The 19415-nt window shown below is 37.3% G+C and overlaps 1 protein-coding gene across 2 annotated transcripts in view; it reads left to right on the plus strand.

The window, feature by feature from the left end:
- The window catches only part of fmn1.L (formin 1 L homeolog), a 139127-nt gene that overhangs the window by 99232 nt on the left and 20480 nt on the right, over positions 1-19415 (plus strand). For both annotated transcript variants that reach the window (XM_018231168.2, XM_018231169.2), the window contains 6 exons: positions 10585-10646; positions 11886-11974; positions 12850-12979; positions 13619-13765; positions 14654-14713; positions 15053-15173. In XM_018231168.2, the coding sequence (XP_018086657.1) occupies positions 10585-10646; positions 11886-11974; positions 12850-12979; positions 13619-13765; positions 14654-14713; positions 15053-15173 (609 nt within the window). The remainder of the gene's footprint in view (positions 1-10584; positions 10647-11885; positions 11975-12849; positions 12980-13618; positions 13766-14653; positions 14714-15052; positions 15174-19415) is intronic.

The raw sequence follows: 19415 nt of genomic DNA on the forward strand, positions 1-19415 counted from the left end.
AATATCTATCGATAGTGAGGACATTTTTCCTTATCTTTTCAAAATATGACATATTTAGTTGTTCTAGCATTTCTGTTTCCTTATATAAACCATTTGTAAATGAACGAATTACATACACATTATTCCTGAAATTGTTTTATAGGGAAAAAAAGTCTGTGTAAAAAAAAACTGGATGATCAATTTCATGTTGGCATTATTTTCCTACTTTTACAGGAAATAAATTCTGCTATTTTTATATGTTTGCTAAAACTGGAGAACGTTCCCTGCAATTGCAGCCCTGTGAAGTCTCCATCAATCACAGGCTGTGTGGCCACAACCCTCCTTATCTCCTCTCATTGCAAACTGTTATGTTTTGGTAGTCGAGGATGAGTAGAGTATAACTTTATTAGCAGGTTTATGCAGCCATTACACTTCAACGCTAATACTTTAAACCAGTCTAGAAAGTACTTTGTATACACAGTATAACTCATGCGCACAGTGACACCTGCAGGCCATTTGTATAAACACCACACAATTCCTGCATTGTAGTATGTCAGTATAGCCCCCCTCTCACCAGTTTATGCACATCTTTAATAGAGTAAAATGTTTTGTAAATGTGCATTTTTGGGCCAAAATCCACTATTTGTGAGCATTTACTGGTGGATGCAGGATGCTGTATTATATATATGAAGCCCGGCATCAGCATCAATAATGAATGGTCCAGGCCTTCAGTGTTGTCCACAGTAGCTTCCTGTCTTGGATGTTGTTAGGCCATATTTTGAGTGTCAGTGACACTGTAAATGTTCAGTATCTCTGGGCAGGAGATGGAACTTAAACCATTTCCAGATCCAGAGCATGTGAATGAGCAGAAATAAGATGGACATTAATTTATGCCTTTGAAAAGTATATGTAGTTAGTCAGCAACTTTGACAGAGCTGCATTTAGATTCAATTCCATGCTAAGCATCAGACCCACACAGGTTGCAGGAGTGACATCACGCACACAAACACATGGCTGCATGTGACATCACTTCTGGTTATGGCATCATGTCTGCCCGCAATGCGCCAATATACACTTCTTACCCCTCACCCCCCATCTTAGCCACCAGATTCCAGATTTACTCACAAGGCTCTGGTGGCGGCTGGGGAGATTTTTTTATTTTTCTAAAAAAAAAATTCATTTGTTATACAGACACTCAAAGGTCACCACCTTAAACTGCCACCCTAGACACAGGCCCGTGAGTGCCTGTATATATATATATATATATATATATATATATATATATATATATATATATATATACATATATATATATATATATATATATATACATATATCTATACAGCCCTGAACTTTGAAATATACATTAATGAAAAAATATCAATGGTTTGAAATTATGTGCACTCAGGGTACCCAGAGATGTGGTTGGGTAGTAAATTATGTATTTTTTTCACACTAAATTCTTTCTCATCAGAAAAAACAATAAGTCCGTAGCTTAGAAAAAACATTGTTGACAGCCAAGATACCACTATTTAGAATGAGGGTAAAGGTGATCCCCAGTAGTTTGCTTTTTTGTGTCCCCCTCAACTGCTGAAGGTGACATTGGTCCTCAGTAATTTAAGTAATTTTACTGTGAGTAACTTGCTGCTGAGCTCCTACATTGAATCTGCTGGGACTCTATGGGGCAAATTCACTAAGTGCCGAAGCGCCGAACGCTAGCGTTACTTCGCTAGCGTTTGGCATTTTCGTTACTGCGCAAATTCACTAATGAACGCTGGTGTAGTTTCGCTAGTGTTACTTCGCACCCTTACGCCTGGCGAAGTTTCGCTAGTGACGTAACTACGCAAATTCACTAACGCGCGCAGTGTACTGAACGCTACCTTTTACGCTAGACTTCCTTCGCCACCTCAGACCAGGCGAAGCGCAATAGAGTAGATAGGGATTGCTTCAAAAAAAGTCAACATTTTTTCTAAGTCCCAAAAAACGCTGGCGTGTTTTCTACATTATGGTTGATAGGCTGAAAAAGATCGAAAAAATTTTTGGGGCTCCCCTCCTTCCCCCCTACATTTCCTGACTCATGGCAACTTACCTAGACAGTGGGCACATGTGTAGGGCAAAATAAAATTTTTATTTGATGTTTTGAAGCTTTTCTAGCCATTTGTAGTGCTGATACGTATTCCTCCATTGAAATTTGAATTTGGCGCCGTATGCAAATTAGCCTTCGCTAGCGTAACTTCGCTTTACTTAGCGAAGCAACGCTAGCGCAACTTCGCAACCTTACGCTACCCCTGAGCGCAACTTCGGATTTTAGTGAATTTGCGAAGCGCTGGCGAAAGTAAGCCTGGTGTAGTGCGGCGAAGTTACGCCTTGCGCAACTACGAATCTTAGTGAATTTGCCCCTAAATTTGCAGATTTATTTGATAAAATGACCAGATTGATTCCATAAAATTACCAGCACTACTGAGTTATCAGGCTAGAATCGCAGGAAAAGTGCTGATGTGCTTTCAGGCTACTCTTATGAGGACAATTAAAGGCAAAATTTGTGCTGGTAAAAAAACGCAGCAGGCAAATGCACAAAATCAGTCCTTCTGCCATTGCCCTAAGGTTGTCTGGAGTGCAACCCGTGTTTAACATAACAGGCAATTGCAGTACATAACAGAGTTTACTACAGAGGAAAGTATGCACCAAACGAGTATCAAGATTACACTGAGCATAAAATGAACATAAACATAATGACCCTTGTGTTGTATTTATTGTCACTATTAAAAGCAGTTTTATACTGTATACTGTTGCACTCATAGTGTAGTGCTTGTGTTGGGTATTTGAACATGTGTGACCCTTTTATAGCAGAAACACCGCATGGCAGTAATATATAAATATAATTACAGACTCATTTATTATTACTGTGGATAACCATGCAGTAATTCCTTATTATTTTGTCAGATTATTGCTTCTTATATAAAATGATCTCCTTGTTGCTAATAAATACAGAGTGGCAATGAAACTGTGTGTAAAAATGACTAATCAGACCCAAAGCGATGAAATTCTCAAGTAACAAAAATCTACAGGAAATTTAGGATCAAATCCATCAAACTAATTTTGACTAGTAATTGTCTAGGCATGAATTGTTTCACAAAAATTTTGCTTGCGAAAAAATTTGCTGCGAAAAAAACAGCCCATTGACTTTAATGCATTTGGACAAAAAAATTACACATGTAAAACTTGTTGCGCGCATAAAAATTGCCGTTCGGCAAAATAATTTTGACGCCCATTGACTTCTGTGCATTTCACAAAATTTTTCGGAGTCTCACAAATTTTTTGGCTAAGTGAAACGGGACAGATTCGCCCATCATTAATTTTGACTTGCATCAAGTGTGCCTTAAGGGATGTATTACATTTTTTTGGTGGCAACTCATATCTCTTGCTCCTACATTTAAGAAAAATATGTCACAGTAAGTTTTTTTGGCACAGACTTCATCACCAGTGTAACCAAGTCCTAATGGTGAAATATTACATCTTTATAATGCCTCATGCTACTCACATAACACTTAAAACCACAAACAATAAGTTTTCATTCTCACTTAATTATGGCTGAAGAAATTCAGGTTATTCTTCTATGTTCCTGCAGCCAACTATGCATCTAGAACTACTGGTTTAATATCACAGATATAGAATTACAATTCAGAGTTGTGTTTCTAGACTCACAGAAAACATATTTTGATCTTTTTTTTTAGATGTCTAAAGACGAGATATTGGACCGTGTTTTGTTTTTGTTTTTTTAATATCTTTTGCCCATTGTGCCATCTGCATTATAATCACAGTCTGGTATATTGGCTTCTGTAAAAACCCACAAACAACCTTGTTGGCCAAGATTCTTTGGTGCTGAATTGGGGTAGAGAATGGGGTTTCTAAATGAATCCATAATTTAGGCAAATGTAAGCTGTGTAATTGAAGAATAGATGTCTTAAGATCTACAGCTAGTTAGTATAATTACTTGTGCGAGTACTGTATATGTGCACTGTGGTTCGTTGGAGGGTTGAACTTGATGGACTTCAACCCAACTTAACTATGTACCTGTGTGCTCAAGACTCAGTTATGAGTCTTGCATTATCCGTGGATATAATGTAATATAAGTATAAATATGTTCTAGGCCAGTACCGCATGGCTGATATCTTTAGGTTGGGACAGTGCAGTATGTCACATTTATTGTAAAAAGTGTGCCATGCTAAGAGCACCAGGAGCATTGCTTGGGTGGAATTATTAAGTTGGCTATGCAAACCTTCTAGTGTAGCCGGACTGTGAAGAAAGTTGATATTTAAGCAGTTGGGTCACACAAGTAGTGGGTAAGACTGCCTGATTCAAATATTAAGCCGACAAAAGTGTGATTTCATGGGAGCCTATGCAAACATTACATTGCATTCACAGCACAGACAGGATTTTCAGAAGATATTTCTGAGCCCACATACACTGGTCTTTATATTGGTCGTCAGAGGCAGAAGCCAATCTCTGTTAAGATTAGGGCTACAACAAAGCCACTTTTTTGGTATTTGGCTGAATCCCGAATCCTTTGTAAAAGATTTGACCGAATACCGAAACAAATCTGAATCCTAATTTGCATATGCATATTAAGGAAGGGAGAAGGAGAACCATGACTTTTGTTTGTGTGATGAAAAGTCACAAGATTTTAAGAATTCGGATTCTAATCCTGGATTCAGTGCATCCCTAATTCAGGTACAGAGAGCAAAGGTAACGTTGCAATAAATACTGGGCTGATGTCATTTACATTGCTCCCTACAGCAAACAACTTTAGCATGCAGGCAACTTACTAAACTGCATCAGACATGATCAACTCAGTAACTTGCCAACAACAGAGCAATACAAATAAACTGAGTGCAGGGATTGGCTTGGCATGCTCTTCGTAAACTGCTTGTTTTTTGCAAAGGAACATTTGCAGTGAGTCCTACTTCAATATGTACACCATATCACTAAATGGGTGAAAAGTAAGCCCTATAAAGGAGAGAAAGGTCATGTTCTTATTGCTGAGGCGTTAGACACATCAGCCTGTGAATTCTGTCCAGAATAAAGACGGAAAGGTTGTATAATCAAGTTGAATTAGGTGTGTTAAAGCACAGAGAGCAAAGGAAAGTTTCTACTTAAAACAATTCAATAACCAAAGCGTGTGAAATGTAGCTGGCAAGTGTTTTTTATGAGCGCCTGCCTGCCTAGGCGCTGGGTCCTGCTCTGCTTTTTGTCCCTTCTGACGGTTATTATATCCTAATGGGAGCAGCTTTGCTCTAATGACGCTGCTGTATATAAATTTTTCGTGCGGCGAGCAGACACTGTAGGGCCACATAAAAATGTTTGCCTTAATTTCCCTGCAAAAAAGAATCTTAGAAACCAGACCAGCCCTGTAACAGATTTTTTAAAGGTTGAAGAACCCAATAAAATTACCAGCCTCGCACAGCATGCGTCTGCTTCCTTTTGGGGTTATTGGGAGGTGTAGGTGAGATATTCAGGAGGCTGACAGTATATGGTAGAGGGAAGTGAAAACCCACCAGGGAGACTGAATTTAATGAGACTAATTTGCATTACATGGCAAGCTTCATGCAGACAAGCTTCATAACATTAGCACTTTTTAGGCTGTTGGAGGTGGGAGTCCTGGAGAGGCCGACTCTGTCTGGGAAAACTTGTAAAGGTGCTTTGCTTAACAATATAACATCTCCTTAAATGAGCATGCCATAGAACAAGAAATGGATCATTTAACCTACAAACCATACTATACATCCACTACAGGTATGGGATCTGTTATCCGGAAATCCGTTATCCAGAAAGTTCCAAATTATAGGAAGGCTGTCCATAGACTCCATTTTATCCAAATAATCCACATTTTTAAAAACTATTTTCTTTTTCTCTGTAATAATGAAACAGTACCTTGTGCTTGATCCCAACAAAGATTTAATTAATCCTTATTGGAAGCAAAACCAGCCCATGTGGTTTATTTAATGTTTAAATGATTTTGTAGCAGACTGAAGGTATGGAGATCCAAATTATAGAAAGATTCGTTATCTGGAAAACCCTATGCACCCGAGCATTCTGGATAACAGGTCCTACCTGTACATGAACTCATGACAGGGCTCTCTGATTTGTTGACCTTTGATCAGTATTTGTACATGTACACCCTTCTGTTGAACATTATTGTGAAATAATTTGCTGCTTTTAGATAGTAATAAAAATATATTCTTTGGCAACTGGAACAAAGCTGGCAGGCATCATTCACATTTATTCAAAATGCCAATACTAGTGATGGGCGAATTTGCGCCGTTTCGCTTCGCCGAAAAATTCGCGAATTTCGGGCGAAATTCGCGAAACGGCGAAAAATTCGCGAAACGGCGCCGGCGTCCCGTTTTTGGCGCCGGCGTCCGTTTTTTCGAAAAAAAAATTTTGACGCCGGCGAATTTTTGCCGCGAATTTTCGCGGGCGTTTCGCGAATTTATTCGCTCGCGGCGAAACGCGCAAATTCGCCGCGAATTCGCACCTGGCGAATAAATTCGCCCATCACTAGCCAATACCTTTTTCCCACCAAATATATTGCTCACAAATATTTCTCTTGGACCTTACTGTTCACAGCTTGATCATGTGTGTGTGAGCCTCATATCAGAAACGAAACTGTTTAAACTTAAATTGCATTTTGGGTCAGATTCAAGGTTTATCATGTGAAAAGTCATAGACAATATTCAATTTGAGATTCAATTCAATACAGAAAAACTTTTCTCACGGTTTATCACTTGAAACCTTTATTGAAGTCTATGGGAAAAAACTGGAACTGGATTAGGAGTAAAGGTTTTTTTTCTCCTTAAAGGGATCCTGTCATCCGAAAACATGTTTTTTTCAAAACGCATCAGTTAATAGTGCTACTCCAGCAGAATTCTGCACTGAAATCCATTTCTCAAAAGAGCAAACAGATTTTTTTATATTCAATTTTGAAATCTGACATGGGGCTAGACATTTTGTCAATTTCCCAGCTGCCCCCAGTCATGTCCCTTGCGCACAATATATTTCTATGGCATCCAATTACAGATATAGAACCTGTTATCCATAATGCTTGGTTTCTCCATATCCATGCTTGGGTCTCTATATTTTAAGTCGTCTAAAAAAACATTTAAGCATTAACTAACCCCAGTAGGATTGTTTTGCCTATAGTAATGATTTATTATATCTTAGTTTGGATCAAGTACAAGCTAATGTTTTATTATTATGGAGAAAAAGGAAATAATTTTTTTAAATTGTCATTATTTGATTAGAATGGGCTCCATGGGAGATTGCCTGTAGTTCTGAGCTTTCTGGATAACTGGTTTCCTGGATAACAAATCATATATCTGTTTTCCAGAAAGCTCTGAATTACAGGATAGCCATCTCCCATAGAGTCCATTAAGCAAATCATTCTAATTTTTAAAAAAGATTTCCTTTTTCTCTGTAATAATAAAACAGTAGCTTGTACTTGATCCAAACTAAGATATAAACCATCCTTATTGGAAGCAAAACCAGCCTATTGGGTTTATTTAATGTTTACATGATTTTTATTAGACATAAGGTATGTTGATCTGAATGATGGGTATATTTCTGGAAAACCCCAGGTCCCAAGCATTCTGGATAACGTGAACACAAATAGACGCTATAAGCATTGGCAAAATCTCTTTAAAAATGTGCAGGTATGGCTGTAATTTATCATTTAAATGGGTGGTTCACCATTAATTTAACTTGTCATTTATTACAGAATGGTCTATTTTAAACAGCATTTAAGTTGGCTTTCATTTTTTATGGTTTTTCTTTTTATTTAGCCTATTCTCCTGCCTGTGAGGCTACAATTGTATTGTTATTGTTACTTTTTATTATGTATCCTTCTATCCAGGCTCTTTCTTATTCATCTTCCATTCTCGCATGCAAACCACTGCCTGATTGCTTGGGTAAATTGGACCGTAGCAACCAGGTAGCTGAAAAAAATGCCAAGTGGGAGAACTGGTGAACAAAAAGCTTAATACTTAAAAAAAATATTTCAAAAATGCAGACCAATTGCCAGAATATCCATGTCTGTATCATAATAAAAGTTAATATAAAGGTGAAAAGCTCTCCATGTATGCAGGGAAAAAGTACCCCTTATGAGATGCTATTGTTTAGCTTGTAAGAGATTGGTGAAAAATACACGTAACTTGTAAGCAGTTAACTCCAAGGAAAATGTATAGTGTTGCAGCAAGTAAGGCTTAGGAAAAGCCAGATAAATGGGTCCCTGAGTGAATGGAGAAGAGCAGGGTGGGCCCTCCATTCGTACTTCATTTAGTGTTTACAGTTGCTCAGCTATAGGTAGCTGTCTGATTATGCTGCAAGTGAGCAGCAAATAAAAGAGGGATATGATTATACTTCGGATACCTCCATGTGCTGGAGGAGGGTTGTGGTGCTGCCAGAAGGTAAGCCAAGGCAGAGGCTGTTGAACTGGTATCCCTGGAGGGGAGAGTGAAAAGGACTTAGAGGTGTGTTTACTAAAGTGCGGTAAATTTGACTTTAAGTTTCTGCATGTTATCGCTGAGAATATTTTTCCGCCAGAATATTCGCAGCGACTAAGTTTACTAAACAGCGAAGCGCTCAGAAGTCATTGCGATCACTTGCAGTAACTACGTTAACGAACCAGCTTATGTTAGCGGTAATTTTAGCGAGTTGCGAATTTTCAGCCAATAGAATCATATGAACAAGAAATCATACCAGTCAATCTCTTTGCTTCATAGAAATGCACAGTTTAATGTAGCCAATCACAATGAAACCAAAAAAGCGTAGAGGCTGACGAATCCTTGGACTGTGATGCCGCTGCCAATAATACGACTCTGAGCTGAAACTGCTGCTGTTGCACCAGATAGAAGCAGAAGCCAAAACATCCTGTCAGCAATAGCTACAGATCTCTCTCTTGTCAGCAAAGAATGATGTAAAAAAAGTATTATGGGATATTTCCTGCCCCTTGAGAATTTTCTGGCGAAAAAATACTTACGCCACTATAATTTTGCGAAAATTCTTGCGTAAATTTTGTCTTTTGCACATTTCGCTGTTTAGTAAACCAGGCGTTAATGTGTTCGTAGTGTTATTTTCAGCGAATGCGATAACTGCCGAAAACATATTTTTGAGCAAGAAAATTCGCAAATTTATATTTACCGCAGGTTAGTAAACTGGCAAAAACCTATTTGGCGATAAATTTGATAAATTAGTAAATGGACCCCTTAGTGAGAAGCCTGTTGGGTCCAAAGTTAGAAGTGCTTGGTGAAAAGCCTGAATATTCCAGAGTGTAGGAGCCATCCTGAATTGTGAGAACCCCAAAGAGATGGGGAACGTTGTGAATGTACCGTATATACTCGCGTATAAGCCGAGTTTTTCAGCACCCAAAATGTGCTGAAAAACTCTACCTCGGCTTATACGCGGGTCAGCTAAAAAAGGTTGCCGCTTACTCACTGATTGAAGTCTGCAGTGACTCCTCCGTGCTGCCCATACTTCTCCCCGCTCGTGGCTTCCTTAGCCCTCAGCCCCTCCCCTCTCAGCTCTCGTCACTCAGTACTCAGTACTGTGTGCGCATTACCGTATTGCGCGTAGGAGCGCACAAGAGTTTAGAAGAGGAGCGCTCGAGACGTGGATGAGGTGCACGCTCACTCTGTGATACGAGCACGCACCTGTACAGGGAGCGGAGGCGCGCGTCTTCTCCCTTTGTGACGTGCCCTGGGATGCTGCAGCCTCGTAATAGGGGGAAAGGAGGTGGCAGTTTACTTCTCCTTTAACCCTTGTGAGCTACCATTGTCATTTGAGAGGGAGGACTGATTGACAAGAGCTGAGAGGGGAGGGGCTGGAGCAGAATTAAGCGAGGAGGGGGGAGAAGTATGTGCAGCAGCATGGAGGAGTCAGTGCATGCTTCAGATCAGTGAGTAAGCAGCAACGTTAAAGCTTTAACGTTAGGCCATGTCCTAAAATAATTTCTCACCCCTAGGCTTATACACGAGTCAATAAATTTTTCCAGTTTTATTAGGTAAATTAGGTACCTCTGCTTATACGCGGGTCGGCTTATACACGAGTATATACGGTATGCTGTTGAAATGCTAATGAACTATGTTCCTTTAATCTTTATGTTGGGAAGAGTTGCCTAAATAAACCTATAAAAGACCTGGTGCACCTTTTGTTTATGCTCCTGATCCTACAATTACCTGCCTACTATTGCTAATTTCCCCTAAAAAACTGCGTGAACAGGCAGCCAACTTGTCAAAAGCTTTACAGGAACATATTTTCAATGTTTGTGTCTTAAAGCCATGGTCAATAACAAAAGGAATATTCAAGAAAGACATTATCGGGTAGTTTTCTGCATTTTCCTTATGGCATGACCACTGTGCTGTGTAAATAGTCATCCGTTGAGTAGAACATTAGATACATAGAGGACTAATACATGTTGGGCTCCCTTTATATTTTCACATGGAAAAGTGTCTGTTACCAATGTGTATGTTGTTTTCTTTTGTTATACAACTAACACCAACTTACTTTAAATTAAATGTTTCATTGTCACCTATTTTCCTTTCTTTTTTGTAGCAATTCTTAATGTAGATAATTCAGTTGTGGATCTAGAGACTCTTGAAGCCTTGTATGAAAATGTAAGTACTGCACTGTATTTATAAGAGTTACATTATTCATTCTATAAAAACCAATGAATGTATAGTTTATTTGCAACTCTCCTATCAGAACCACTGAAAAGTAACCCAGCCTGTTGTTTTGCACACTACAATTGTAGAGTCTATCATCAGCTGCTGGAAGAAGGTACAGAGTATGTTTGCATACACACTAATGTTACTGCTTACATCTTCCTACGGACTTCATTTTATAGACTGAATACCAATCATTGCATGTACAATCCATCACTAATTACCCAAATATGTAGATTGTTAGTGCTGATATTTCCCACTGTGAAAATCAGCGGTCAAACAGTTTGTACAACCGTTATGAAAAGAGTTCCAGATGTCACTTCATCAGCAATGCATTTTAGGTGACTGTCTTTGGCGATATGGATCTGTTCCATTTTATGCTATTCAGTATTTGAATTCATTATGATATACATTACCCAAAACTTTTTGTGTTCAGTGTAGGAATACTGGGCAGCAAACTGAAAAATGAGGTCCAATGTTGAAATAATATAAATGTGAGTTATACGCTCAATGGCAGTGTGTTGGGAGTTTCCTTAAATGAGAAGAATCTGGAGATTTTAGTAGATGAAAATTGTGTCATTATATGGCTACTAAAGCGAATAAAGTGATGTCTTGCATAAAAATGGACATTGGCTCAAGGGGCGGAAATATAATTTTGCCTCTTTATATGTCGCTGTAAGGCCTAATGTTTAATATGAAGTGCAGTTTTGGGCTCCAGTCCATAAGAAGGATATAAGAGGGTAGACCTTCAAGGTTGGGGTTGTTTTCTCTGGAAAAAAGGCGCTTGCGAGGGGACATGATTACACTTTACAAGTACATTAGAGGACATTATAGACAAATAGCAGGGGACCTTTTTACCCATAAAGTGGATCACCGTACCAGAGGCCTCCCCTTTAGACTAGAGGAAAAGAACTTTCATTTGAAGCAACGTAGGGGGTTCTTCACAGTGAGGACAGTGAGGTTGTGGAATGCACTGTCGTAATGTTTTCTTGAACAAGCAAAATATCATAGGCTATTATGATACTAAAATTTACAAATAGTGTAGATATTGGTATATATAATTTACGAGTGTATGGAAGGGTCAATGTAAATGTACAGTGTAAGTATGTATGTGTGCTGAGTTTCAACTTAACTATATATCGAAATGTGTAGACTGGGAATAATGAATCCTGACTGTCAATTATGTTACAGAGGGCTCAGAAGGAAGAACTGGAAATCATCAAAAAACACTATCAGACATCTAAATCTGAGGAAGTGAAACTGCTGGATAAACCTGAACAGTAGGTTTTTTTTGCTCTTAATTTCTTTCCCCAAAAGAGCTGATAAAAATCAGCATAAATGGGACTGCTGACTTTGGTTCACACTCCCCTTAATCAGATAATACATTGAAATCTCTAAAGGTTCTGGTCTGGAGCAGTTTGTGTAGGCATTCTCAATGTATTCGTTTGGCCAAAACATTCCAGACTGTCTTGTCTTTGCACAAACATTGGTCTAATATTAAATAAAATATTGGTAGTTTAGAAAATAACTGCACCCATAAATAATATAGTTAATATGTTTCAGCTGATTTGAGAACCCTATACTACTAGATACCCAATTAGGACTTGCATAGATCAGGACCAATGGTGGTAAATACTTTGAGTCGTCTACTCCAATTGGTATATATCCCTTATAATTGTAAATAACTGCACACCACAATAATTTGTGAATGTTGATTTTTTATTGTTTACAAAAAACTTTACACAGTATTATTTGTAATAAGATTAATGTCATACGCTTCGACCCTTTATAAATCTGCCCCATAGGCTTTGAAGTACAGTGCTAGAAATTAATTGTAGTTGGAAGTTGTAGCTTTTAAAAAGCTGCATATTAAAGTAATCTAAGCAACACTGCAAGTCGTGTTCATTATCCAATACAATCTTGTAAGATCCCTTTATAGTAAGATAAAAATTAAAATGTATTCATTAATTATAATTACATTTCTATGTGATACAATAATTTAAAGAGTGATTGACATTTTTCCGAACTTTATTGATAGTAGGGACTGGATTGCTCTCGCAATTATTTATAAGGGCTGTGTTCACAATTTAAAAACCTGCTGCAGGAATCTTCCAAAAAATAAGCATTGGAGTGTATTTTTTGTTTTCTTGTTCAGGTTCCTTTATGAGCTGTCCCAGATTCCAAACTTCGTAGAGCGATCTCAGTGCATTATATTCCAGACTGCCTTTCTAGAAGGAATAAGCGCAGTGAGGAGGAAGGTGGATTTCATCAGTCGGGCCTGCACTGTGAGTTTTCATTGTTATACAATGGGTGATCACACATTTACTAGCTATTAGTACTAAAAGAATCACCCTATAGCTTTTGCTGCTGCCGTTGCAGTCACAATAAGAATTCTAATTTATGCCTTACAGTTGTAAAAGCATTTGTGTGTTTGGTTGCTTCCCTGCATGAGGACATGTATTTTGTTTTAGATTTTTTTGCATTGTCCATTTGAACTTTTAGCTTTAAAGAACATCAAGTTATATGAAAATAACATTCAAATTTAGAATCTCTCTGTCTCTGGACACCTACTGTGGTATAAGAGGGTAAAGCAGTCAGTCTCTCCACTCACCATAGGATGGTCAGTAGTGATGGGCGAATTTGGGGCGTTTTGCTTTGCCGAAAAATTAGCGAAACCGTTTTTTTGACGCTGGCGAAAATGCGCCAGCGTCCAAAAAAAACGGACGCCAGAATTGGAATTCGCTGCAAATTGGCGCATGGCGAATAAATTCGTCCATCACTAATGGTCAGTTTTGCTAAGAATATATAATCTATTTCAGCTATTTCGGCAGCGTTCTTATCATAATCCCAGTGATAATTATAGAGGACAATATTTTCATAATTTCTATATGTTCCATGTAGTAACCAAGTTTTTTTTCCCATAGTGCCTCTTGGAGATGGTCTCTGTGAAGGATATAATAGGTTTAATTCTTGCTTTTGGAAACTACATGAATGGAGGCAACCGGACTCGTGGGCAGGCAGATGGATTTGGATTGGAAATCCTTCCCAAACTGAAGGATGTTAAAAGTAGGGTAAGTGTTAACTGTAGTAAATGTTGTTGGCCATAATGTACCATTCCTGCAAAAGATGTGAGGGCTCATTTACAAACATAGATGCAAATAGCAGAAGTGCAGACCAATGAAAACAACTACACTGCTGCGGTTTAGCACCAAACTTGCTAAATGAGCCTAAACGGTTGAAGGTGAGTTGGTTTGAGAGATGGGTATTCACAGTTTAACCGGTTATTAGTTTACGCAGTCAGTGTTCTTTCAGCACATGAGAATATATACAGTGTATTTAAGATCTGAAATATATCATCATCATCATATGAAATGTCGGTGTAATTTGGAATCACTTTCATTTTACAGAAAATCCATTGTGGAGGAGATATAGGTAAAGCACATAGCTCGTCGGTTAACATGCAGAAGTCACTTTTTCAAGGCAAATCTGCTTATTGTGTGTTGACTTTTATATGATGTAGGCAGTAATATTTTGAGATCATTAGTAATTAGTCTTCATTTTTAATTTTTTTTCTGTGGTTAATAAAGTATTTTGCTTTTTCTTCACCGTGCTTTTTCTTCAATTTCATTCTATCTTATATATTTGTCCCAATGTAACCGATTAGCCAGGCAGTGAATTAAATAAGAGATTGAAAGTAATAAAAAAAGTAACAATGACAAAATTCTAGCCTCATAGTTTAATAACTTTTTTTTTTTGGATTGTGGGATTAAAACAATTTGTAACATACTAAAACTTATCTTAAAGAACTATCCCATTAACAGGTACATACTAAGAGCCCGATTTCTCAGAGGTCAAGAAGAAAAATTTAGTTCAATCTCAACAAGAAATTGGCAGATTGAGATTTTAAAAGATTTATAATATTTTCTTGCAAAGTAATTTTTCTTCTGTTTGCTTCGTAGGATAACAAAGCCTGCCTGGTGGATTATGTTGTACGTTATTATCTACGATATTTTGATCCGGTAAGAACAGAAAGGCCAAACTGCTCCAAAAATAAAACCTGCTCTTACCATAAATGTACTGTTAACTATAAAAAGGAGTTCACTGGGTGGGTTAAAAAAACAATAGGACAAACAACATCATTAACTATAAACCCTATAGCGGAGCTCCATAGTGATTGTGGCCTAGAAATACACAGGCTATAGTATAGCCTGTGTATTTCTAGGCCACAATCACTAGGGAGCTGCAGAAGTTTGGTTGTGGCCCAATAGTAAGCAGTTTTGTACATACAGTATTTAATATTATATTATGTTCAGGAGAAGCTAAAGTGTATTTAAATGTAATCACATAATATCTTGTAGGATGCTGGAACAGACAAAAGTGTTTTTCCACTGCCAGAACCCCAGGACCTTTTACTGGCTTCACAGGTGAAATTTGAGGACCTGGACAAAGACTTGCGTAAACTTAAAAAAGACATTGAAGGTAAGACCAAATCTTGTAGGTGCCATTTTTATAGCAATTTTCTCTTTTAACAAAGTGCATGTCTTTTATATTGTTATATGATCAAGAAACTCAACACTTCTCTCCATGTTACAAGAAAATGAGTAGCTAAAAAGAGGTTAAAAACAAATGTAAATTTCATTCTAAGAAATGCAGCCACAAAAAGATTAGCTCCAAAAATAACTTTGAAAACTTGATATTTCACATCTGTAAACTAAGATATGAAAACGATAATGTAAACAGCTACAATACTTTGTTATTATATGATGTGTATAGTAATAATAAAATTTGGTGTGGGAGGTTTAATACCTGAATACACCACATCTGTAGGAAAAGGACTTAAAGCATGCACGAATTCCTTTCTGTCATTTGTAAGGCCATGTGTTTAACTACACGGCACTTTTTTTGTTTAATAGAAATATTTTTTGCCTCTGCTTGTGGAACAACAACTTAGCAACTCAAAGAAAATAATTGGAATTTGTAAGACTTTGTGGAAGCAAATGTCAGGTCTAAGATTAGAGCAGTGCTGTTTAATGCTAGAAAATAAAATAAACATTTTAAAAAGATCTTGGCTCTTAGTTTGCTGAGTATCTTGGAGGCTTTAGAGATCAAAGTCTGGGACAACAAATGTAAACATAGTTGGTCTGATATTGTGTTTTGTACTAATGATAGGATACACTAAGCTGAGCATAAGATATGACTTACACTATGCACATTTACCAGATTTGCCCTGAGAGACACAGCATTCCTATTATGTATGAAGCAAGGGACCATATACTACTAAGAGACCTAAGTAGCTGCTGTGCCTATAGTAATAAAGCTAAAATGTGAGTAAGAGTCTTTCAGACACATCCAAAGTGCTGGCCAGTTAAAGTAAAAAAAAAAAATCACCATGTTTTTTTTTAACCACAATGTAGCATTTTCTCCACAATTCCAGAATTCCAAATTATTGGATGTACATTTTCTCAGAGTGGTTATCTGACCACTGTTGCAATTTACATCCATTTTAATTTTTGATACATTGTCTATCTGGTCATCTAGATAAACGTGAAGGCCAAGTCTGAAGGTCAGTTAGAGTGAGATTTGGTGTAAGAACTTGTTTGCTGTGCTAGATATTTTTAGAACTATGGTCGAAAATCACCAATGCTTTCCTATATCTGTAGCCTTGTTGTGAGCTATGGAGGCCATACTCCACAGGCTGTGCTCCAAGGTTGGACCTCAAAGGGAAGTTTGTGGGGTTTTTGGTGGATCAGTTCTATGTCTGGGTGACCATTGTAATCGGGCTTGGACTAAAATGTCCTCACTTTTAACTGTCAGATTTTAATAGATATGCAATAATAGAGTAAAGAAAAAAAAAGCGAGTTTTTTTTTTTTGGCTTACACCTATTATGATATTTATGCCCACAAAGTATGTTTAGAACTTTCAGTTCTCCCCTTAAACACCCCCTTTATAGACAGAGACAAAACATTGCATTATAAGGCAGCAAACAGCACATAACACATTGGAGCTTAATACAACATAATCAAATATCGACTGTCAGTAAAGACTATGTCTGTCAGTAAAGATACAGAAAGGAGCAAAGGAAGAGATTTGGCTATCCTCCATGGAGAAGAAAACACAGGTGGAGAAAAGCCTGCTGGTGTTTCTTTGCCTGAATCAATATGTTAAGTATACATTGGTCTTACCCATCGCAGATAACATGCAACCCCTCTCCAAAAACACCCATATAGCCACACCATTTTCTCAGGAAGATCCCAGTTCCCCTTTCATTTGCTTGGTACATGCTTTCATAACCGTTATTTTGGATATTACAAGTAAGATACTTTTCCTTTACAATCTGTAGACCTGTCTGTATTAAATCTGTCTGCACCAAAGATAAATATAAATTTATTTCCAAAGTATATCATGTGGAGCTTGACACAACAGAAGTCTAATGCCATTGGTCTAACAGAGAGCAGCTACTTTCATAGTAAATTTATATGTTGATGGGCATCAAAGTGCCCTACAAACCTAATTGTAGTACCATTTGGTGAAATTCATGGTATGCTTTTCCCTCTATTACATGCAAGAAAGTTTTGTTCAAAAAAGTATAAAAAATACTTGCATCAGGCAGAAGCAGCTTTTTCTTTTTTTGTTAATCTCCAAATTGTCACCCCATGGTCTGTTTCTAATCTATATTTGTGGTGAAATAGTAATAAAAAGAGGGGCCACGTCCCTGACTGCAGATATATAGTGTGTGTGTGCGTGTGCGGACCCGTGAATTTACTGCTATTACTGTGGGACCTTGCCGGGGTCTACGGAGGACCAGCACCACCATTGCAGGAAAAGTGAAGTGGCGGGTGAGCGGTAGATATAACACATTACTCTGTTTCTAATCTAACTCTAATCTGTAGAGTTTTATTATCCTTACACCTCCAAGAATTAACAGTAAGTGCCTAGCTCCTCTCAGCACCTCAGGGTTACTTTATCTGACCCTTGAGTTTCCTCACAGGACTTAAAGGGGATGTATATCTACCAGTGCATACAGATTTGGCACCATAATTATATATTTATATATACTATATATAAACAAAGTCCAAGGCTTTTGCACACGTTCTACCTGGCGCTACCAGAAATTCAACAATATAAGCAGGTAGAACAGCTTTTCAAAATGTATCTTTATTGACTTGACGTTTTGGTTTGTGTGTGTGAGAGAAATTATAGAGAGAGACATAGTTTCTGTCTAATTTACAGCATAATGGCATATGTCTTCCATAAATGTATTTTCAGGAAAGTATACATTTTAGGAAGTATGTTACTAATAAAAAATTGAGTTATGTAGTTACAGAGGCAAAGTTTCCCGGTGTTTAGTATCCATAGCAACGATTCAGTAGTTGGCTTTTACAAGTGCATTAAAAGTCTGACCATTTTCCTAATTCCATATAGTAATTTAAATTTTTACTTGTTGGTCGATGCACTCACTGAATATTCAAGCAATTACCCTTTGATGTTCGGCAGTGCGACAGGTCAAGAAATGATACTTTACTTCACAGTAATTTTAGCTCAAGAATTCATAATTTATTGCTCTGTCTATAGGTTTATTTTCATCACAGTTAGTCATAATCACAATTACCAATTCATTTAAAACACATAATCATTATAATGTCTTAAAAAATTGCCCTCTTCAGTTCAAAAATATACACAGAAATGAATGTCAGAGAAATTAGCCTGTTTGGTAATAGGACTGGCAGATTTAAAGAGCTGTGCATTTAGTGCATTTCATAATTATACTATCAAGATGAAAAACAATAATAATAATAACAATGAACTGCATCAACCGAGAAGAGTTCCAGCATTCAGTATTATCAAGTCATGTTGGTGCTTCAGTGAACTCTATAATCTTTGCTATGCACAAGTCAGCGTTATAGATTGATGGATATTATCTTTTCCCATGCTTAATAGATACATATTTCCAAAAGTCTGACTTTTCCAAAACATCTAATTATTAGGGATGCACCGAATCTAGGATTTGGTTCGGGATTTGGCCAAGATTCTGCCTTTTTCAGCAGGATTCTCAAGTTTTTGACACACAGACAAAGGCAAACATTTCTTTTTTTAAATTCTTTATTTCTAATTTTTCAGAATACAAAAAAGGAAAAAACAAAGACTAGGGTCCAGATAATGACAAGTGACATGGCATATTTTTACGAGCAACCTTCAAAAGCTTATTGTTAGTTATCTTGCATATTGTCACGATAATATAGCTTTTTACAATTTTGCAGTAAGTCTGACCAAATACACAATAAGCCAACAAAAAAAAAAAGAGAAAAGAGAAAAAGAGAAAAAGCGGTAAGGGTATATACACATAAATGCATGTGTATATACACACACACACATATATTTATATATATATATATATACAAGAGGACCATGGATTGACATGTCTGAGGATTCATATTGCATATGAATACAATGCCATATGGATTTCCCTTGTTGACTTATTTTAACTGTGAGAAATTAATTCTTGATATTCTCTGGATTCTACAAAAAGGAGCCAATGAGCCCATTTTCGTATAAACTGTGACAAACATTTTTTAACCTCGCACACAGCACTTGATTCTCTTTCCCCCTTGTTTCCATAATTTACATATGCAAATTCGGATTCAGTTCGGTATTTGGCTAAATCTCTCACAAAGCTTCACTGTACACTCTCTCTCCCTCTATCTCTATATATATTTATAACC

Source organism: Xenopus laevis, chromosome 8L (genome assembly GCF_017654675.1).
Source record: "Xenopus laevis strain J_2021 chromosome 8L, Xenopus_laevis_v10.1, whole genome shotgun sequence".
NCBI classification, from domain to species: domain Eukaryota; kingdom Metazoa; phylum Chordata; class Amphibia; order Anura; family Pipidae; genus Xenopus; species Xenopus laevis.